This window comes from Furipterus horrens, unplaced genomic scaffold (assembly GCF_987537825.1).
Source record: "Furipterus horrens unplaced genomic scaffold, mFurHor1.1.pri manual_scaffold_6, whole genome shotgun sequence".
NCBI classification, from domain to species: Eukaryota; Metazoa; Chordata; class Mammalia; order Chiroptera; family Furipteridae; genus Furipterus; species Furipterus horrens.
The window spans coordinates 31,731,313-31,754,855 of NW_028327176.1; the positions used below are offsets into that span (position 1 = coordinate 31,731,313).

A 23,543-nucleotide genomic window follows, 5' to 3' on the forward strand; every position below is an offset into this window, starting at 1 on the left:
AGGCATGTGAGGTTGTTGAGCATTTGAAATGTGGCTAGTGCAACTGAGGAACTACATTTATAATTTAATTTAAATTTAGCTACATGTGCCTAGTGGCTACCAGATTGGATGGTGCATCTCTAGAGTGTGTTTTTCAAACTATCTGAGGAAAAGGATGGTTATTTTAAATTTCAAACCTGTTATGGACTAATATTTTTGTAAAATGCAAGACAAATTGCTACAAAGATGAAATCAGAAAAAAAGACAGATAAAATGTCAACTTATTTTTTTAAGTAGTAGAGCCAACAGACATAAAATTACTCTGTCAAAACTGCAATAAAAGTTTATAAACACCCTCATCTTCTGTATTGTATGTCATCATGTAACAATGACATGTAGTTTTTAGACTGGTGATGGTCATGCACCATACTTTGAACTAGGTCTAGGTCTTTCTTTCCTAATGTGCCTAAGAATAATAACTTCCTAAAACCAACTCTTCGTTCAAATTACTGGTACAGATAATTTAGTTCAATAACGTGGTTACTGATGTAACAGTTAACACCCTTTACAACAAGTTTTGTCCACTGTATATTGACAATGCAATGTATTCAGCTTCAGAGTAGACTGGGAAGGCTTATTTGACCCAGTGAAGCCATTTTTGCAGTTGGAGGTATAAGCTGAAAAATCCTTTCTTCTGTGAAGCTCAGCCCGGCGTTTACAGCAGCCGAATTTGCTCAGCAGCAGAAAGAAATCCCTCTGGAATGCCTTAGTGAAAACCGCATACAGAAATGGATTGGCACAAGAATTGACAGGATAAAAAAGAACCAGTAAGACTTTAGAGTTGGTCACTGTGATAAGGGGCACTTTGAAGGCAGCTGAGATGGCAAAAAAAGAGATCGGTGCCATGCAGGTGAAATCAGTGAAGACGAGAACTGCCATTTTCTTAGCAATCTTTGTATCTTTGTTGGTAGCCATCAGCTCTGGATTTTGAACTGCAAAATAAATTTTAATATAGCAAGCACAAATTATGATGAAGGCCACTACGTTGAGTATCAGGATGGTTAATATGTAGACTTGTGAGAGAGTGGTTTCCACATCCATGGGGAGGCAAATGCTAACCTTCATGTAATTGCTGACACCCACAAGGGGCAACATGGCAATTAGAGTAGCAAAGAGCCATCCTCCAAGCATAATTGGAATGGCGTGTCTTAATCGTAGCTTGTGGTCCAGCTGAACAGCATAGGTGATGGTGTGCCATCTTTCTAGTGTGATGACTGTGAGGGTGTAGACAGAAAGTTCACTTGCAAATACAGTGAAAAAGCCAGCAGTGCCGCACCCACTTCCTGTTTGCCAGTCTATGGCATGGTTATAATACTGGCCTTTGGTTTGGGAATCAACTGAGGCAATGAGCAGCAGATAGAGCCCCATACAAAAGTCTGCAAAGGAGAGATTGCACATGAGAAAGCGGGGCACTGTCAGTTTATAATGACTGGTCAGGAGAACAAAGAGGACAGTCATGTTTCCCATGATGGCTAGGATATTAATCAGCCAAATCAGGACCCTAAGAAAGTCATAGCCCATAATATCTTCACAGGGATTAAAAGCATCTGGTTCAGGAGAACATCGGACTGTCTTGGGTGAGCAGATATCATGGTCATAATCCCAGCCATTCAGTTCACTCTCAGCAAAGATGGCAGAATAACTGTAAGAAGAATATTTAGGCTCAATGTAAACTTAAGGGATTTTTATGATTCTGATTTAAAAATAATTAACAATCATCCTTAGTGTTTATTTAAAGCCTAAGAAGCAAAAGGGAACAAAGGCACAACAGTCTCAGTCTTACATTTATTTGTTAAATTATCTGAGAACTCTGAATTGATGTAGGAGCTTCTTAAGAATGGAATATAAAACCGTTTAGACTTTTTTATATATAGATTTTATACATTGATGCTAAGACTTAAGCTATTTATAGAGGATGATTTTCTTTGGAAAACAAATTTAGAGACAACACAGTATACTTGCTAAATCAAAAAGAATTCTTTCTTGGCATTTCCTTAGTTGTTTATCTCATTCAGTTGCCACCCAAAGTGCTACGAAGCTGTTTGTGGTAGAACACAAAGGGGACTGGAAGGCTTACACTGTTGAATGTAGTCAGCTAGTGGGGCACTTGCTTGCACCTTAGTCCCTGCTGACTGAATAGCCCAGAGAGAAACAGAAACTAGGATGGTTTGCTAACCCTAGAGGATGAGAAAGAATATAGTCATGGACAATAGGAAGAAATTGTGAAAATAGATACTCCTTAGGGGTATAAGTGAAATTCAGAGTGCATTGAAGAGGAACTCTGTTCCTAGTGAAGAAACAGTCCCACCTCTGCCACGCCCTTCCTCCCAACCCGTTGCTACTGTTTGAGTTCAGGTTTTCATCTTCTTTTAAGGGACAATTACATCCATTTTCTTCCTGGCATCTTTCCTCTAATTTTAGCTGTCACCCAGTCCATCTGTCCACTCCTCCTGGAATGGCCTTTCTTAAGTACGTCTCTGTGCTTCACATTCTTCCTTTGCCACATAAGGATAATAATCCTATCTTCCTTGTTAGGGTCGTGCTAAGGATTAAATGCGTTAACACATGTAGAATGTTTAGAATAAATCCTGACATATTAAGTGCTCAGCAAATATTAGGGATTCTTATAATTACCTCGCAAATCCCCTGTGCAATTGTCCTTTTGGTCACATGAAGTGACTTGTGGCTCTCAGAGTAAGTTCTGTTTCATTGTCTGTCTTTGAATGTATGTGCTGTTTCTTCTTCCTTCCTCTCATCTTTCTGATGAATTCCTCCTCATCCATAAAGAGAAACTCCTCTGTGATCCTCTTTCTTGATTATACACCTTCAAGTAGTTTATTACCCCTTCTCTCTGCTGTGGCTGTGCTTACGTACTATTGTAGTTGTCAAACCATTATTGTCATTACTTGATGATGCATGTCTGCTTTAATGGCTTATGAGCTCCTTGAAAGCAGGGGACTAAATTTTATTTATTTCTAAAATCTTGGTGCCTCACACAGTTGTGGCTCAGAATATCTATTTGGATATTTTTGTGGAATGAATAAACCAGGGTAGTCCTGGCTCTGAGAGGAATTGAGAGTATACAGTGACAATCACTGCATACAGTATGATGCACATGAGTGCCACAGATTTCCTCTTTGCCCACAGTCTGCTGCTATAATCTTGAGAGCTGGAGAACTGGGCATAATTTTTTTTTTGTCAGGACCATTACAATTATGTATTTCACTTGACAGTTCCTCACACATTAAGAGAGGATATTTCTCTGCTTTCAAAGCTCTAGCTTATCACTTTCTATGTAAGGAAGTGTGTACCTAATTCAGTGAGTGGATGAAATGATGTTTGAGCAATACAATTACTGAAGGGAAAGAACACAGATTTAAAAAAAGAAAAGGAAATAAATCTATGACCTGGCACTTTAAAAAGGTTCCAGGGTTCATAGAAACCGATTTGGAATGGGAGAAGGACTGCTGCTATGCACAGAAGACGGCAAAGGAACCTCACCTGCTTTATTATTAAATATAAGCCCATTTGTTTGTCCTCATTTCATGCACATCAATCTAGTTACCTATTTTTAATCTTCAAAGAGATAGGGTGGTTATAAATGATTAAAGAAAATAGGTTATGCCTTCACATTAGGTCCTTAAGACCATCTCATGAACCCCTCATTTTATTGGTAAGGAAACCAAGCAGGTAAGTGGTTTGCCTAAGATCCCTCAGCATTAGGCACTAGTGGCAGCGTTAAGTCTTCACACTCAGAGTCCAGAGCCCTTTCCTCTGCTTCTCCATCTCCTGGTCAGTGTTTTCAAAGTGTGGTCCTTGAACCACTTCCATCAGAATCACCAGGGTGTTTGTAAAATACAAATTCCTGGCTTTACTTCAAACCCCGAATCAAACTTTCTAGGGACAGAGCCCAGGAATCTGCATTTAAGCAAGTTTCCTCGGTGATCACTACAAAATAATAGCCTTTATTAAATCAAGTGAAAACTTTCCAACTATTGCTGCCTTAATTTTCCTTATTCCTTTCCCCTTACCAAAACTACTTTAGCTTCTAATTCAAACTTCTAAAAATTCTGCCAGGTATTTATTTCTGAATAAGTTTAATATCAAGAGGTCAAGCATATGCCTTCTCCCACTCCTCTGGTCCTTTGTCCTTCTTTTTCTTTTTTCTTTTTGTGCCACTGTGCATATATCTGGCAATTTTCTCCTGGGTAATTTATCTTCAGACCAAATATGCATCTGCTGCTACTTACTTTTGTGTCCTGGGATGGCTCCAGAGGGCAACAGCATGCTTACTGACCAAACCCAGCCTGGAGCTGTGGTTAGTACTGAAGGCTTATGCAGGGAATGTGAATGGACTCACATAGGCTTAGCAATATTGAGTCAGAGGAAGGAGAAGCAGTAGCACCACTGCTCCAATCACTATGAACAAAGAAAGGAGAAAAGACTAGATAGAGTTTTAGGAAAACAATGGGGCCAGCCTGAGCAGTAAGAATACCGTGATATTTTGGAGAGAGCAGGTAAGGCTTAGTGGCTGACTCTAGAATGTCTAAACTCTAGACACTCAGGCATAGCAATCTGGTGGGAAGGGGAGAAAGGTGATTTATCATAAAAATGATTTTGCAGGAAGCACACTTTAAAAAAATTAAATTATATATTTCAGGTAGTTTTGGGGATGCTGGAGATTAGGGGACTTGTTCTAAAGCAGTGTTAGCAAGCTTAAGATTTTATACTCATTTGGGAAGGCTTGCAATGGGGGCTAATGACGATTTTTGAGAGGGAACTGAAATCTCCCCATCCCCCACACCACCCCTTGATACTACCATTGATTATACCCAGAAGTGCCTTCCTGTTGATGAGGAAAAAAAACAAAACAATCCATATGGTTGAAAAAGAGTAACACATAAAGTGACTGATTGAAAGGATATCAAGAGGGAAGAGTGGGAAGGGTGAGGGAAGGAACACTGGAGGCCAGATGGGGACAGACCTAATAAAAAGAAAAAGAAAAGGAGGATACAGGGTATAATATTTATAATGTCCCCTCGAAGCTGTCATATTCTTCAACTCCTTTCAGTCTCATAGCTTTGAAAGCCATATAATATTTCTGCTGTTCCTTAGAGATGAGGAAAAAAAGGCTCAAAAAAGGTAAATCTTTTTCAGGAATACCTAGCAGTGCAGGAACATTACTGCCAAGGATTCACATCCAACTCTGAGGAGACTGGAAGCCCAGGGCCCTTCCATCATACTACCCTGCTGCCCTTTGATAACTTGTAGATTGATGGGGGTCAGGGAGGAGGAAGAAAAAAGTTATAGAAGAGGGAATGGAGATTGGCAAGGCTTCTTAGAAGGGCAGCTGGTTGTGTAGCCTAAAGGACACGTGGGGGGAATGAGAGAACTTCTAAATCGCAGAAAATGTGATGTGGGAATGCTGGCGTTACTGTTTAGGCATGCTTTTTTACACTTGAAGGTATGTGAGATGCCAAGGCAGCCAGGAGGAATGCTTAAAAGTGTCAGTCAGTTGAATGGAAGTAGAGCTCCCATCCAGTGTATGTTAGTGATAGCATTCAGGCAGTAAACTCCAGAATGGGGTGGTCAAGGTGGCCCAAGTCTCTTTGAAGGAAGTGACTACTTCTAGAAGCTGCATTGCCATCAGTTAATCTTCATGGGATGCTGACCATATGACTAGTGAAAATGCCTACAAATGAAGTTATTGTTTAAACAAGCCCTTAATAACATTAAAATACTTGCAAATATAACTTGAATTTCTGAGGAGAATAACATAATTGTAGAATGAACATCTAGGTACTTATTTAGAGGTTTTTTTTTTAACAAGTTGAATGAGATACCTGATCAACTGGATGCCACTTGCAAAGAAAAGTTCTCATTTTAAAACTATTACAAAATGCTTTGCAAACATCCCCCCAACCAAGACTTTTATCAAAAGAAAGTTGTTGGCATTGATAATAATAAGGGGTGCACAGAATGAGATATGGCTTCCCGAGTTTCTTTGCATGCAAATACTTACAATGTTTTATTATCTGGTTTCCTTGCTGTGCTTTCACATTGTTTGGAAAAGTTTTCAAAAATGGAAAATAAAAAATTCTGCCTGAAAGAGAAAAGGTGGAAAAAGAAAGCAGTGAGATTTTGGTCTTTTAAACTAAATTTGATCATGTCTATTTATGCTTTGTTCATCCAAATTCTTTACCCATTACACCAGCTTTGTGTGCTGCACCATTGTCCTAGCTGAAAAGCTTCCTAGGGAGAGAGTAAAGGTTTCTGAATTGTCATTAGAGTGCTTCCAGCTTTGATAAAATACTTCGGAATGCTAAGTGTTTTATGTGGGCTCTAGAGATGAAAAAAAACTTAAATTTGTCATATCGAATCACAGATTTTTTGATGCTCACTAAAAGCCACATTTATGGTGTATTAAGGTTTGCTCCTCATCACTCTCCTCACTCTCACTGAATTGTAACTGGGAATCTCTTTTGTAGGGATTTGAAGATGCTGGACCTCACATCATTATGCGAATTTTCTGCTTTTTCAGTTATGTGTAGGAGTATATGTAGGTGTTCCCTTTTCCTTCATCTTTCCCTTTAAGCACTTTAGCCAATAGAGAGGGGGGAAATGCCAAGGTATTAAAAGAAGGCCTATACTTATGTTCCTAAAGTGAAACCAAGGGGAGTAAAAAAGAAAAAGTTGATGATGAAATAGAAGAAAGGAGAGCAGGCTGTGAGAACCTCAGCCTTTCCTAAGGAGGAAGGAGAAATGAGGCAATCCGAACTGGACATTTCTATGTACTCTTCTTCCCTGATATTAATAAGACAATTCATTTTATGAATGACTATATAGAAGCAGGAAAATGGAGGATGTATCAGAACTGTTTAGACCTACTGGACTTACTTTAAAAAATTAATCAGCTTGTTATTTGGGGTGAGGATTATACATCTTGAAATTTGGATCAAATGTATGTGTGTGTGTGTGTGTGTGTGTGTGTGTGAGAGAGAGAGAGAGAGAGAGAGAGAGAGAGAGAGAGAGAGAGAGAGAGACAGAGAGAGACAGAGAGAGAGAGAGAGAGAGAGAGAGAGAGAGAGAGAGAGATGCTGTCTCTTATCTGACACTAAAATTCTGTGTGAACCAATCTACACTTAACACGAAATGTGGTTGTTCTTGTCCTTCAGATAATAGCACTGGGTTCTGTGTACTCCATCTTCTTTGGAATTTTAATCACAGATACCAAGGAGGTCTTTGGGGCCCTGTGCCCAGGCAGCTGTGAGCATTATCCAGACTTAGCAGCTGCAGGGCACGGGGTGACTCAGAGATTGCGCAAACATCCCACTGGCCCAGCTCCAGGCTTGCATCCTTACTAGTGTTCAAGGTTTCGAGCCTTAGGGCTATGGAAGGAGTCAGTTAATCCGAACCAAGACAACCCCTGTGTGACTACATACCCGTTACACTTTGATACTGGCACACAATTGCATAATCTACTCCCCCTTTTTTATACCTAGAGATAGTTTCCTTTCATCTGTTGGAATAAAAAGCCCCTGAACTAAAGTTTTTGAAGGCCGGTAATTTCAGAAGGGATGTGACCTATTTGCTACAAAAGTGTTGTCCAGAATCAGCTTTGTCAGAAACTGACTGGTTGGTCTCTCACCAGCTTTGCTCACTTCCAGCCCAACTTCCATCCTGCTGCCACAGTGATATTTTACAAAAGGAAATCTGGGTAATTTTGCTTTAACTTCTTCAATGGTGCTCTATCCTGTAGAGAACTTGGCCTGGCACTCAGAGCCCATCATGGCTCACCCCTCTCTTGTTTCCATTCCTCACTCACCTTTTTCCATGTACCCAGAAGTCTTCTGGTTCCAGCTTTTCTGAATGACTTTCATCCTACTGCCTCTTGTCTTTGAGCCTTCACACGAACTATTTTGTCTTTTTGGCATGCTTTTCCCCACAACTGTCTAGCCAGCTCCCACCTGTTCTTCAAGGCTCAATCACTTTCTCAGGAAGCCTTGCATGAGCCCTGCTCCCACTTAGGAATGCTTCCTCTGTGCTCTCAGAGCACCCCCAAACAAACCACTACCATGAAATGGAACAGAGTAAAACAGACAAGAAAATATCACGGTATACTACATGAAAAAAGTTAAGTATTGCTTTGTTTTATTTCAGTTACATATGTGATGTGCACTGGGTTGCAGTGTAAAAAGGTATTTTTTACTATGTATCTCAGTAAAAAAAAAAAGTCTGGAAAGCAATGCTTTGAGGAAAGAATGAAATCCTGCACTCTCTGCCAGTCCATTCTGGAATGAAGTGAGTTGGCTGAATCAGTAAAATGTCCCTCACTGAACACAAACCAGCCAGAAACTTGGGCCCTTCTTGTTCCCTAAACTGATCCGTAGGGAGCTAGGATTCTGTCTGAAACAGAATATGGTCTTCTGCTGTGAGAGAAATAGCTTAAACAAAAACCTTCTGTAGGGCTTTTGTCTATTTTTAATTAAAGATTTAGACATTAGGTAAAATTTACCCTCCTGAGGCCACTTCCCACTTCTTTAGAAATTATGCTGTCTGGTAAGGATTAGAGCTAATTGATCTTTGAGATGCCAGTTTTGTATTCATTTTGCAGCTGCTATTATAACCTAATAATTTAAGGCTATAATTCAATTAGCTCAAGATAGGGTACAAAGATGTTCTTGCTGCAGGGTAAACTAACTCTTTGGAAACGGTTGGCAGGAGGAACCAGGATGGTTCCTTTTCTTCCTGTCTACCTAAAAATGGTCTAGAAGGCAGGGAGTGAAAAGGCAGGGAGCTGTCGACCAGTTGACTGTTTTGATGTCTGAGTTTCTGCCACAGCTTGGCAGGCTTTACCTTTTGTTTTTTACTTACTCTTTTGTTGGCAAGTTTCTAAAAGCACAGCAGTGGCTGGGGTAAGTCAATATGGCATCCTGGAGACTAGTAAATTTTTCTCTTGATGGCAATGTTTTTAGAGAATAGGATGATGTGGCAATTAGCTTCTGAATGGACTCCAGCCCATAGCTAGGCAGGGCCTGCAGTTTGGTGGAAGAAACATCCCTGAAAAAGAAAAGGGAGCAAGGCTTTTTATGTATTTATTTTATACATTTATTTGATCCATAGAATGAAACCTCCTTTGAACAATAGCATCTTTCTAGGTTCTGAGGAATCTTTTCTTCATCTTGCCTTTCCCCTGATTTTCCATTTTAGATACTCTCATTAAGATCTAAATTCAAAAAGCTAGTCTGTGTTTTTTTCTTATATGCACCTCATTATTCTTTTCAAGGTTGAGTATAACTCCTTGTACCCGTCATACATTCATTAGCTTCTCTCTCTCTCTCTCTCCTGATTGCTGTCTCCCCCTCTCTCCCTCCCTCTACCTCTCTCCACTTAGCAGAAGTGAAATAACTACCTGCTTTAGGAGACAGCAGGCGCATGCAGTGACATCAGCTTTTGTGCTCTACCCCAGGGGCACTACTCAGGGCTTCAGATGCCTTGTCTTTGATTGATCAAGCCCTGCAGGGTAGATTTTCATGACGCACAGGCTGGTTATGCTATTAAGAGCTGCTGCGTGGTGTTAGCCGGCATCTACCTGGGAAGCAGAATGCGTGTTCTGTAGGGGCAGGCTGGGTTCATCAGTCCGCAGCAAGCAAACTCGGCCATGCAGGCAGAACTGTGCGGAAAGCTCAGGTTTTGTAAACAAAGTCCTGAACTCCTTGGATTTTTCTAGACTTGAGGCAATGTCCAAGAAAACTCCGCACCAGTTAATAGTGAGGAGGAAGGGTGGTCAGTGGAAATTTAAAAATTGTGCCCATCTTCTAAGTGGCTGCTGCTGCTGCTGGCCCATGAAGTGCTCCCAAGCAGTGCAGCGCCTCTCTGTGCACACGAGCCGGCCTCCGCAGTTAGTGTTACAGGTTTGGTTGTGTCTCTCCAGATGCAGATGTTGAAGTTTTAACCCCCAGGACCTCAGAACGTGACATTATCTGGAAGTAGGGTCTTTACAGAGGCAATCAAGTTAAAATGAGTTCATTAGGATGGGTCCTAATCCAGTATGACTGGTATCCTTATAAAAAGAGGGAAAATTGGTGACACACACATACACAGAGTGCCATGTAAAGATTGGAATTATTCTGCCACAACCAGAAGGAACTACCGGCAGTAAGAAGATAGGCCTGGAACAGACCCTTCCCTCACAGCCTAGAAGGAACCAGCCCTGCTGACGCCTTGACTGCAGACTTCCAGCCTCCAGAGCTGAGAGGCAACCGTTTCCGCTGTTTACACCTCCCGGCCTGGTGAGGCTGATGCCCCACCAACCAGGCTGGGGGTGATGTGGCTGGCCCCCCTAAGCAGGCCTGTTGGAGTGCACTGGGTGGGGAGGGGAGGCAGGGTGGCAGGTGTGCTGTACTTACAGGGTGGTGGGCCCCGTGGCCCCCCGGAAGGCTCCACTGTGCATCTTCTTCAGGTGTGTGTTTCCCTTCAGGTCCCTGCAGGGAAGGATGTGTCCTTAGTGGAGTTTGCACCTCTTGTGTAACCAGTCGTAGCCGTGTACACTCAGGTTTGGACCGGCCTGTGCCGGTGCTCAGGGTTCGAGGGTGCAGGGGGGCACTGTGTGTAAAGTGGGAAAAGGCGTGCTAGTGCTTGGCGAAACGGTGAAACTGTGAGTGTGCGTTTGGCCCCACCTTTCCTCTGTGACGTCCGCTACTCGATGGAACCCTTTGTCCTGCAACTACAAGTACTCACCCCTCCTGTCCTGGAGTTTTGGAAGATTGCTATCGGACAGCTGGGCGACGGTGAAGACGCTGCTCCAGTGTTCAAGGCTGAAGGGCGGACATGCAGCGTGCCCTGTACCAAGGCTCTCGGCAGTCCTGACCTTGGAGGTCTCAGAATTTACTAGTGATATACTGAGGTTTGCAAAAACCGTACTTACAAAAAGTAGGGTTTGTTCAAAGCGACTCCTTCCCTGCCCTTTCTCCGTGGGTGAGGAAGGGGAGGAAGCACAGGCTGTGCAGAAAACTGTCCCATCACCTGGGTGCCTCGCTGGTCTGTGCTGTGTGTGTGATGATCACTACGTGTGCACGTTATGGAAGCAAAAGGGTTCAGGGCCACTGCCCTTAAGCCTGTGGCAAAGGCCCAAGGCTGCTAAGGCAGTGACTGCCTGGGGGCTTCTGCTCCCTTTAACTCAAAGCAGCTCAGGGTGAGCTACCCAGGAACAGTTCAGGCCGGCCCTGCAGAGCAGCCTCCTGTCTGGGCCCTCATGCTGGTGTCTCCGGGTGGACAAGGGAGCTGGGAGAGGATTCCCTGGGTGCAGACTTGCCAGACTTTTCAGCATTTTCTTTTTATAAGAGAAGGGTAGTGACTCAAAGAGCATTCTGGAAACCATGGACAGGGCACAGTAAACATCTGCTGGTGTGATGATTTTGAGCGAGGCAGCATGATCCTTCTGCATCAGGTGCACTGACACCCAGGCTTCCTCCCCTGCAGGATGCCTAGGTAATTATCTGGCTCATCTAATCACATTAAATCTCCTTCAGCATCTCCCTGCATGTCTCCATAACATGCCTGCCACTTAAAAACTGCATGTCCCTCCCTGGGTGGCTGTTTTCCACACGCTTCTGCTAAGTGTTCTCCTTGGAGTCCCTCAGCCTTCGTACCAGAATGTGCCTGTCGGTCTCATCCCCTGGGTATATTTCCATTTTCAAAAAGATGAGGTTGTCGGAGTCAATTGCTGTTTAAAATCTAAATCAAAAGAAATTTTCTTCCCAAGCTTTTGTGGCTCTTCTTCCTGATCTGGTTTATTTTAATTATGTTCAGTTATGGTCACAAATCATTGAAACTGGGCTCTGTGAGCAGATAATCCTCATGTCAGCCAGGTCAAATTAATTTTCAAATTTCATGACTGCGTTCTGCATGTTATCTTGGATCTTTCTGTACACTGACAACTTGGCATTATTCAATTTGGTAAAAAATATATCAAATTTGTCTATCACATTTTTTCTGGGTGTCTCTTTTGGGAACTCTCCCAGGTGACACGATCCTCCAGGCATAAGAAGCACAGGCAAGATGACCTTTTGAAGCAGAGTGGGAGAACCCCCAAACGCTACCCAAAGCTTTCCTAAGCGGGGTGCTCTAGGAATGATGGGAACTGACTCTTAGACACCTCCAGGTGTCTCAGAACGACCTCTAGTGCTGCTCCTCTCCACCCTGTCCTGCCTTAGTGTTTTTGAGAACTTGGCAGAGCTTTGGTGTCATTGTCCTGAACAACTTTGGACAGGCTTATTTATGAGGAAAGTGTCAGACACTGGGCTGAACATAGATTTTGAAAATTTTGCTTGACCGTTTTGAAAATTACTCCTTCTTCTGTGCTTACATCCTTCAATGGGTCTTCTTGTTCCGAGAAGACAATTCAGACTCCTTTCCATGGCCTCTCCATTCTGCGTGGTTCGCTCCTGCTCCGTCTCCAGGTTTATTGCACACCAGTCTTCCCCTTGCTGATGACCCTCCAGCCACACTGGCCTCCTCTTAAGTCCTGGAGCTTATAAACTTCTCCCTGCCCCCAACTCAGGACCTTTGCACATGCTGCTGCTACTTTCTGAGATACACTTCTCTTCGCTGTTGTCATGGTGGACTCCTTGTTGTCTTTTAGGATCAGCCTAAATATCATTTTCTTGGTGAGGCTATGACCTAGCCTATGGTCAGTGTCCCTCTATACTCTCACAGGCCTTACCGATAGGTTTTCTTCATTGTATCTGTCACTACCTGCAGGAATTAATTTACTTCTAGTCTGTCTTTTATGCTAGAACAGACACTTCATGAGGGCAGGGACTGTTTCCATCCTACCATTGCAATCCAGCACTTAACATAGCGTCTAATCAATTGGTGATGCTTAATAAATATAATATTTATTGACGGAGTAAATGAATGAAATTGATTTGCATTCTTGTTTCTCTCTTCTGCCCAACAAGGTGAGGAGGACGTAGAATCTTGACTAATTGTACTCCTTGAAGTCCACAGCCATTTTGGTACCTCTGGGGCAGCCGAGGCAGTAGTGCTGACCACGGCCCTTCCTCCCGCAGCCCAGCTTCCCTGACCTCCCAAGCACGTACTTTGCCGCGGCTCCTTCCGCCTGCTTGCTTTTGCTTGGCTTCGCTTCCTCATGCCTTGTTTTCCCCAAATTTCATATTTGGTCCCCTTATTTTTCCCCCTTGTCCAAGTGACCTCAGTCACAAAGGACTTCAGCTGCCCCTCCATTCAGACAATCCTGATGTGTGTGTCCCTAGCTCTGAACTGCCCTTTCCCGGCCTCCGTCCTTCCTGCTACAAGGTGACCCTTCTCTCAGCAGCCCTCTCACACTTTCCATCCCAGGACTTTAAACAGCTTCTCATTTTCTACAGGAGAGAGTCCAAATTCCTCATTCTGGCATCTGAGGCACTTCTTGCTTTGTCCCTATCCTATAACTAGGACTTTCTAGAAGGTACTATTTGCTGGTCTGTGAACATACCCCATGCTTCCTCCTGGGTCATTCTTTTGTTGTCCTCTGTCTGGAATGCATTTTCCTTCTGTCTTTGCAGGTCTAAGTTAGACCCAGCTCCAAGCCTACCTCTCTCCCCAGGCTTCCTCTGATTTCCTTCTCCCTGTCTTCTGTTTCACTTACTACTTAGTGTACGTTTGCCTACTTTGTGGAGATGGTTCTTCCTGGACTGTAAGCTCCTGTGGGGCAAACACCACGGCTTATTCACATTAATTTTTTCTCAAAATATAGCATGTTCCTTTAAACACAGCTGTTGCTTGGCAGACACTTGTTGAGTGACTAACAGAATGAGACATCTGAGAGGACTGTGCCAAGAGAGATATGCCTCTGATTTATATTTGTGAAAAACAGATTCAATTGGCTCGAGCAAACCCTTCATTAAATTCAAGTCAACAAGAAAATGACAGAAAATTTACTCCATGATAGGAAGGACAACTTTTAAAAAGCTTCTATTTCTAGAGCACTCAGTATGTGCCAGATCTATGCTAAAGCATAAAAATATAATCTTTTAAAATTATTATTTATTCATTCATAATTAATTAACTATGAAATGTAATAAATAATAAATGAGCACCTACTCTGTGCCAGGCACTGTATTAAGTACAGAGGATGCAAAAACAGATCTTTTCATTTTCAGGGAGTGGTGGTAGTCTTAAAACAAGCCTATTAGTGGCTCTATTTTATGAATGAGAACACTGTGGCTTGGATGGGTTAAGTAACTTCTCCAAGGTAGCTGATACATAATGGGATTGGAGATAGAGTCCCAGTCAGTGACTCTGAGATCTGTTCTCTTAGCCACCCAAGCTATAAAGCATGGTATCAATATAATAGGGTATTTGCTTAGTATCCGTAGTTAAGATAAATATACAGTATACAAGTATAATATAGACTTATGCTCCTCTATTTCAGAGCAGCATCATCAGCATCTCCTGGGAGCTTGTTAAAATTGCAAAATCTGAGTCTCTATCCTAGGTCCATTGAACCCAAGTCTCTAGGGGTGGGGCTTGGGAATCTGTGTTTTAACAATTTTCATGTTATTCTGATGTGTGTTAAAGTTTGTAGACCATAGTTTATATGATCTATTTATTATAAAAGCCTTTTCATTTATTTTCCTTTATTTTGACTTTAGTTGAGGTTTTCATGTGCTCTTAGTCTTTATCATACACAGGGGTAGTGTGATCATCACTTCACCCTGTACATGTTATGGTTCAAACAGCTCTTGCCCTACATGCTTTGTGAATGAACCACTCTTGTACAAAAGGAGCCATACAAAGAAAGAGCTTGAGAACAATGAAGGAACCAGTTGGTTGGGATGCTCCCCTTGACTTAAAAGCTGTTAACACTGGGGACTCTAATAACGTGTGGTGAAAATTCAAGGTTCTCTCACCCTGTAGAAAATCAGCAACCTACTCCCTACCCCCCTCCCTCCCCAAAGCAGCAGGGAGATGGCACTCTGAGTGGGTCTGTTGTGGCTGATTAGCTGGTAAATGGTGTTATCCGATTTCTCTGCAGTGGGGCCGGTGGGAAGAATTTCTTTGCTGAAATCATGCTGTTTCTAATGCACCCTCAACCTGTGCAAAGAGGCTAGAGAGGGAGACGGTGAGATGGAGGAGCCTAAAGAAGGGTGTTGAATATTTCAGGAAATTGTCAACTTCAATGTATCCAGGCTGCATCTATCCTTGAAATCTGGGTGCTCTGGGGTTTCTAGCCAGCCAGTTGCCTAGTAACATGCATGAAACATGGAGGACTAGCCACTTGAAAGTTTATTTTTGTCCTGAGTTAGTTGCTGAAAATTGAATGTGATCTGGTAGCCAGAGTAATATTTCATTTTTATTCATGAGCTGGGGAAATAAGCATACTTACAGGGAAATCAGCATCGTCCCGTTGAACGCATGACTTTGTATTTCTTCAAATCCATTTTCATATAGTTTGCTGAAGAGGGAAGAGAGAGGGTTTAGGATGGAAAGAAACAGTTTGGAATTATACGTCCTTCCTCATGTGGCACTTATTACTAAGATAATTACTGGCATTCCTAATGTCTATCTCTGTTTCTCTAATATTTTAGATTCCAAGGTCCTGGTAAAATGAAGCTATTCTTTTTGCTCCAGTTTTCTTCCACCTCCACCATTACTATACCTCCACCATCACCAATTTTAAGTGTTTATTAAGTATCAGATACTTAACCAGCCATTCTACATATATTTTATGACTTAATCTTCACCAGCATTTCCATATTATCCTGATAAGAAACCGAAGCCTCAGTGTTGTGTAGCTTGCTTAAGTCAAAGAAAGCAGTGGCAGAACTGGGATTTGAGGCCAGAGCTGACTAACAAGTCTTGCCTTTGCTTCTGCAGGCCTGTGTGGGCATTCAGGCTTTCCAGGTTGCTGAAAGCTGGGAGCAGAGGAAGGGAGGCTCCCGTGTTGAGTTAGTCATCCTTTTTCTTGAATGAGCGTGTGGTTTTGGTGTTGTTATATCAGGCTTTACAATCAAGATTTCAATATTTGTTAACAGTTCTTTCAAGACCCATTAGTGGATAATGAAATCAATTTAGTTGGGTGCAATCAGCATTTAAAAAAATAAAATAGAAGTGATTAGAATTAGAGTAGTACTGTTTATGACTTTTTTGCCCATGATTTTTATATATTATCAACATATAAGTATACACACACACACACACACACATATACACATCTATATACATATATACACACACATACATAGGCATACATGTCTGGCCAGAATAAGACATCAGAGACTCCTTAGAAAACAGATGCTGGGAAGTGCTGGAGCCAGAAAGGAACTTGGAGAGAATCAAGTGGCACCCCTTCATTTTGCAAACCAGGAAATAGGATCAGAGATGAAAGTGACTTGTCTGAAACCCACAGGAGGCAAAAATGGGACCAGAACACATTTTGTCTGTAGCTACTTCTAGCACATCAGTTTTGCTGGTGGTTTTTACTTTTCTTCCGTGAGATGACACCCTCTCCTTCTTCCTCCAGGGCTGCATTTGACTCACAGTGTGACTTTTCCTGGCTGCCCTGTTTAAACTACCATCCTCCCCTCCTCCCAGCATCTCAGCATTCCCTGTGCCCTTTCTCTGATTTGTTTTTCCTCTGTTACTTTAGCACCATCCGACTCACAATTATATTATACTTATTCATTGTCTGCCTTCTCCAGCAGAATGTAAACTGTTCCGTTCATTGCAGAATCCTCTGCATCTAGAACAGTGGCTGGCACCTGGGATGATTATAGTAAATATATGTTCAATGAGTTGGATGAAGAAGCAGGTCTGTGGAAGATGAATATCTTACTATAAATTATAGTCAAATGCATTTGAAAGCCACAGTCTGAAGTGGAAATATTTGTATAAGTTATTCATTAACAATGATGTACGACTCAGGTGAGGAAGGGCTGTGGTAAAATAATTTAACTCCTGTGTCTGGCAGGACCCTGGCTTCCCTTTCCAGGGCTGCTGGCAGCTGCATGGCCATGTCAGGGACAGGCTGGGGGATGTGACTGGAGAAACAGTGTAGGCACATCCTCCACCTGCTCTCACTCCACGTGGCTGTTAGCAGAAAGGTTTCCCCAGGCTTTGTTTAATAAAACAACCATGGAATGTTATCTTGGCCTATGTGTATGTGTGTAGTGTATATGTGTGTAACAAATATGTATTTTTTTTTGTTTTTGTGGTTTCTTTCCATCAACTCACAGCACACTTGAAACAAGCCAGCATATAAATAAATAGAAATGGGACTCACGTTGAAGCATGATATTTGGTCACTGAAATTCAGAAAACACAGAGGTTATGAAATAATTTGTAAAGTCTCCTTGTTAGACTGAGTTCAAAGAGAGCAGGGCAGCATATTAATTCATTCCACAAAACGCTCAGGCTTCTTATAATGCCTACTGCCTAGCAGGAGCTCAGCCGTCAGGCTGGGAAGAGCAGTAGCCTTATCTGACCATGGGAGGAAGAGCCTTCCCTGACTCCCCCTTCTCTCGTGTGCTTTTTTCGGGAAGCCTTATGAATTTAAGCTTCATATGCTAGCTCTTAACTATATTCTATAATTGATTATTGGATGCCAGTTTTTCAATAATTTTCCTTCTCCATTTGTATTATAGAATCTGAGGGAATAGGTCACTGGTTTATACCTGTTGTCTTGTGTAATTACAAACAAACTTCTGGCCTCCTTAGCACTCAATTCCACTGGAATTTCTTTTTTCATTTTACACTTAGAATATTATTCTTTGGCAGTATCTTGCCATTTGGCTGCATCTTGGCATTTATAGCAATCTCTATTAGATAACAGAATCATACCTATCTTTTCTCTGAACCTCTTTGAAATTGAAGTCATTAGAGTCTAGGACAGTGTTTCTCAAAGCATTCTCCTCCAGGCACTGAATCAGAATCACCTGGATGCTTGCCAAAGATGCAGACTCACACCTGCTGGCCAGGGCCACTGCAGACCTACAGAATCAGACTCTAGTAGTGGCATCCAGGAGCATGCGCTCTTACAGCAAGCTCTCCCAGTGAGCCTCGAGCATGCCACTTTGGGACCCCTTGCCCTAGGGTAGGTCAGAGGCTGACGCAATTCTCATCATTTCCATAACGCACATCAGGTGGTCTGTTGTTCCGAGTGCAGAGTCTAGTGCTGTTATTGCTTGCTCTGCCTTGTAAGCGACAAAGCTACATGTGTGGTGGACAAAGGAAAAGTAGCCCCTACTTGGATTTTGGCAAAGCAAAGGCTCTAGCAGTTGTCTGGATACCATTCCCCATCACTGCTAGGTTTTGTCCTCATGATCCTAGTTTTGATACCTATTAGGCTTTTGTGCTTTTTTTGTGGGGCTTACAATACTCTTAGTGCCACCTCAAAGTTAAGTCTGCAAGCTCAGAGCCCAGCTGCCTGGGCTTGCATCCCAGTCTGCTACTTATGACTTGAATTTACTTTGGGCAAGTTATTTAACTTCTCTGTGTTTCAATTTCCTAATCTGAAAATAGGGGTGATAATAATAGTATTGACCTCAGAGGCTGTTGTGAGGATTAAAACAGTAAACATGTTAAACACTTAGAAACAGCTTCTTGAACACAGTAAATACTTAATGTGTTGCTCCTGTTATTCATATATTTGGCAGTGGTCTACAGCTCTCTGACCAGAACCGAGGGAAATGGTCTCCCTTTCCATGCTCTGGACAGAATCTCCATAAAATGCAGCCACCTGTTTAAATGAACTCCACTGGATTAGGGACTTTGTGCTCCTGGCTGGAGCAGGTCAGTTCAGTGGCCTGGGCTGCCCCAAATGTGCACAGTCTCTGAAAGCCCTCAACCACCTTTGGTCTGTGTTGGCTTCATTGACATTTTTGCATTTGGACATTTTCATGTCTTTTTAAAAAATATCTTGGGTCCTGCTTGTGCCAATTTTCCAAAGAACACAGCTCATTGTTTCCTTTTCAGCTGCTGCTCTTCATCTCTGTTCTTACCAGACTCGCACAATAGGTGCACTGCATTATTTTGACTAAAAGACTGGCTGCCTTAGTCTGGAGAAATTACAAATGCAAGTGGGAGACCTCATGTTGTCATGCCTGCACAGTGCTTTATGCCCTTTAAAACATCTGGAGAGTCACTTCAGATAACTTTTTCCCCAAAACCTCATGGTGTCAGAAGGGCTTCCTTTGCCTTGAGGATGCTGTCACAGGCATAGAAATGAAATTTCCCCCTTCTCTCCTCTATTATAATAGTTACACCTTACTTTAAAGCATTGTCTGGGTTCTCTTTTCAAATGTCAGCAACTATGATTCAAACAGAGAGAATTATACCTTTTTATTCAAAATAAGATTTAGGCTTTAGAACTTAACCACAGATGATACTTTAATTCTGAATGCTGCCTGATAGCAAACCACAAATATTCATGGATTCTAAAAGCATTTCTGGGGTTATAGTAATGTTCTGCCATAGTCCTCTCTTGGATCATGTAGTCACTTAGTTTTGGATGATTTTGAAGAAGAGAGCTTAATTTATGTTTATAGACCCTCAGGGTCTCAAAATGTGGTCCCCATTGCTGAAGGACAAAGCATACTATTTTAGAATATATGCCCTTTGGTGCTATATCTATAAGCAAATTTTAATCAAACAACTATACAAACACTATCTCAAAGAAGAGGGATCCTAAATTCACCACTGTCTTCTTCATGAGGTATTTTGCTGAAGTCCTTTTATATTTGAATAATTTCTCGTGCATAAAAACACTTCTCTAGTGGATGCCCTGGCAATGGTCTTATGGAAAATTGTCATCAGTCACTACTATCTGCTGCCAGGACCCTAGTTCTGAAAGTTCATCAGAACTCCCCTATTTCTGTGGCGTGTGCAGCCTCTGTCGCATGAGATCCCTCTCTCTGATTTGGTCATTCTCCTGCTTTTCAGCAGCACTTGAGTTCTTAAGTTTTCTTCCACCTCAGCCAAGTCCTTGTCAACTTACATGACTTTATCATATGTAACAATAAAAAGATGACAGGAACTCAAGAAATGATGACAACAATGGCTTATAACATATTGAATAAATTTATAAAAAATCCACATTTCATAGTGATATTTAAAAGAGAGAGAGCAAAAGAGAGAGTGAGAGAGATAGACAAAAATGGCAAAAAAGGAAACTTCTTTTTTACAGAATAGTGCTGGCTAATAAATGTAGAGGAATGGTAGACATTAAAATGACCATTTTGTAATTTCCTATGTAATAACTGAATAATCAATAGATGCTGAAACCATTGCATGTAGAGTTGTTAGCCACAGGATAGTCACACAAACTCAAATTATCCCACCATGATATACTTATTAATGACAAAGGGAAATATGCACCCTTATGATGAAGAGGTCTGTCAGTCACAACCTTAATCAAATGGCCAAGGAGTGGGAAAGTGGGACATGATATACCTCCTTGTTTCATGCAGTGAGAGAGACATAACATCTTCTTTGTTGTGTTCTTGCAGGAATGTTGACCGGAGTCTAGTCATGACAATACATTCAGATGAAACCAGACAATTAACTCAAAGCATTCAGTGTCATACAGAACAGAGGAAGGCCAAGGGGCAGTACTTTGGGGTGGGTGGGGTGGAGTGGGAGATGAGGTTGGGAGGACTAGAGACATAACAGCAAAAATGCAACACACAAACTTTGATTTGATTCTGAGTTTAAAAAACAATCTATAAAAGACATTTTCATTTGAGTATAGGCTGTAGGTTGGATAACGCTATTAAATTCATGTTGATTTTCTTAGGTGTAATGGCATTGTAGTTATACAGACTGTCCCTGTTTGGGGCAGATAACATGCTGAAATATTTAAGTATGCAGTGTCATGATGTCTAAACTTCTTTGGATCGTTTGGAGAAAAGGAAATGTATTTTGTATGGTTACCTATATAGAAATGGAGTAGGTCTGGCAAGCTGTTAATAGTAAATGAATCTAGGTAAGGTATATAGGGGGGTTTATAGTACTGTCCTTTCCATATGTCAGTGGGAAGACATGGAGAGTGACTCCAATTATCAGGCAAAATTTTAAAAATAAAAATATTTAGAATGAGATGATGTGACAGTGTTTTCAGGATGGTCTGAAAACACCGGCTTGCTGAATGCCAGCTTTTAATTATGGCAGTGCAGTGCGGACAATATAATGTGATTGAATTTACACACAGAGGTATTAATAATCCCATTGAATAGGCAGATACAAGAGTATGTCGAAGTGGCATGACCTGACTAAGGCTGGTTGCCTGCAGAGCCAGGGCTAGAATCCAGGCTTTCTATTTCAATGCCAAGCAGTTTCTCTACTGTGGCTTGTCACAGGTGCAACCTGAAATGTTGTCATCCTTTGCCAGGCATCTTTTCTCTGAAAGGTCTTAGAAAATTATTTCCCATGACCTTTCCTTCTCTCGTGGAGTTCAGATGTGAATCAAGGTCGTCACCTTTTGGAGACTGGTATGACCAGTGACCTAGAATATTTTAAAGTTTGTGCAGCTAAACCCTGCTTACCTAGGTGGGCGCATTTTAAAGTGACCTCTTGAGGAGAGTCAATGCAAAGCCAAACAGCTGTAAAGGAACATCAGAGTATAATGGATAGTTTTAGCATGAGCCCCACTGAGCTTCTCCAGCATCCAGTGAAGTGTTTTGTTTTCATTAAATAAGCTCACAGTTGGTATAGATCTGGGTGGGGGGAAGGCCGGAAAGATTCCACAAAAAACAAAATCTCAAAAACTACTACTCAGGAAGAGAGAAGGCTCACTGTCATTATTTTATGAGTAGGGAGTTGAACTTCATAGCTGAGAAAATCAGGCTTTCCCCTTTAACTGTAATAACCCTTTTCCAGTGGGGTGCGCCACATGATTCTTCACTTACAGAAGGGCCCATTCAGCTGAGAACAAGCGCCTAGCCAACAACTGATCTCTCCCCTTGCAGATGCAGGGTTGAGAGTGAGGAGAGGGGTGAAGCACAGTGCCCCCATGGGCTCTTTGGGGGAGATGGATCTCCAATCCTCATTAACTTAAGAGGTGGGGCAATTATGCCCTGCTGGTAGGTATTATTCATCTTAAAGTCATTACTAACATTAATTAATAGTCCCCGAATAAAAGCACTATGTAGCTCTTACGTATATATGCTGAAATGTGATGTGTGAAGAGGAATCTTTGGTTGTTCTGTGAGTTTGGTGGGGTGGCCCAGTCTTGTGAATGTATAGAAACCATGTATGATTATTTTTGTATTGATATTTCTCCAAGTCTTCTGCCCTTTCATTCCTATCCCACTCCACTCCCATCACTGTACATTTGCCTCAGAGGAGTACCTATCGGTTCCTGATTATTTTTAGGTCAAAATCAAAGGCCGTCTTGGCTATTTGTGATCTTTGAATAAAGGCAACTCTATTGGGTGGTTTCTTATTACTATTTTTGTTCAGTTGCTTCCTAGCATTTAACACCTTATCCCAGCATTCAAGACCCTCTGCAGTCCAATGTCCCTTCCACTCCTTTTTATGTAAAGATATTTATCTAAATGAATTTCCCATTCATTAAACAGGATGTTTACTCCCAATGAGTATGACTCATCCTGTTTTCCTCCTCCCACAGCCATGCTTTAGCTTATGCTGCCCCCTCACTGGGATTTATTAACCTCTCAGTGCCTTGGTTTCCTCATCTAAAAATGAGGGTAATAGTCCCTACCTCAAAGGGTTGCTGTGAGACTTAAATGAGTTTTTCTAAAGTACTTAAAAACAGTGCAGGTATTTAATAAGTGCTATATAAATATTACAGATGCTGCTGAGTCTATGAGGTCTAACTCAAGTCTTAGCTGCACCTTGCAGCCTCCTCTGATTTCTCCATCCTGAGAGGACTTCTCCGAGACTTTTTATTTCTGTGTACCACACACTCTAACAGTGCATATCTACTGACTCATATTATTCTTTTATTATTTCATATTTCTTCCCATTGAGATTTTGAACTACTCAGGGATATGGATCTTACATATCTTTTGTGTTCTCAATAAAGACATGGAAACCCCCCAATCCTAACTCAGGCAGTATCCCTCCACTCAGTATTTGCCCTGCAAATACCTGTTTCTGACGGGGCATGATGAATGAGTGGTTCCACATCCACATGTAACAGTGAGTCAAAAACACTTTGTCAGCAGCTAGAAGAACTGTGGTGTTGTGAGAGAAGTGGAGGGGTAGAAAGACTGTAGGGAAGTTTGCCCGGGGTCTACAGTCACCTTCCCGGTGTCCAAGAGTGGCAGGTAAAGACTTTTACTTATTTTGAAACTTATATTTTGTTTTCTGCTCTGTATTCTTTTGATTGAAACACTGAGCTGGGGCCACAACTTTGTAACCTAACAACGATAGGTGTTGGATGATGCCTGCACAAAGTAAAAGCAGTGTGCCATTGATACCAATTTTTAGAATCCACTGATATAAAAGTGAGTCCCCTGAGCTGGTCTGTCCTCTTGCTT

The 23,543-nt window shown here is 41.9% G+C and overlaps 1 protein-coding gene across 1 annotated transcript in view; it reads right to left on the reverse strand.

Annotated features, from left to right (window-relative positions):
• Positions 1 to 317: 317 nt before the first annotated feature.
• Positions 318 to 23,543, reverse strand: part of LHCGR (luteinizing hormone/choriogonadotropin receptor) — a 52,602-nt gene continuing 29,376 nt past the window's right edge. The window contains exons 7-11 of the mRNA XM_090280249.1: positions 15,431 to 15,499; positions 10,449 to 10,523; positions 8,914 to 9,099; positions 6,062 to 6,142; positions 318 to 1,681 (exon numbers count right to left, since the gene is read on the reverse strand). Coding sequence (XP_090136375.1) covers positions 535 to 1,681; positions 6,062 to 6,142; positions 8,914 to 9,099; positions 10,449 to 10,523; positions 15,431 to 15,499 — 1,558 coding nt within the window. The 3' untranslated portion in view covers positions 318 to 534. The remainder of the gene's footprint in view (positions 1,682 to 6,061; positions 6,143 to 8,913; positions 9,100 to 10,448; positions 10,524 to 15,430; positions 15,500 to 23,543) is intronic.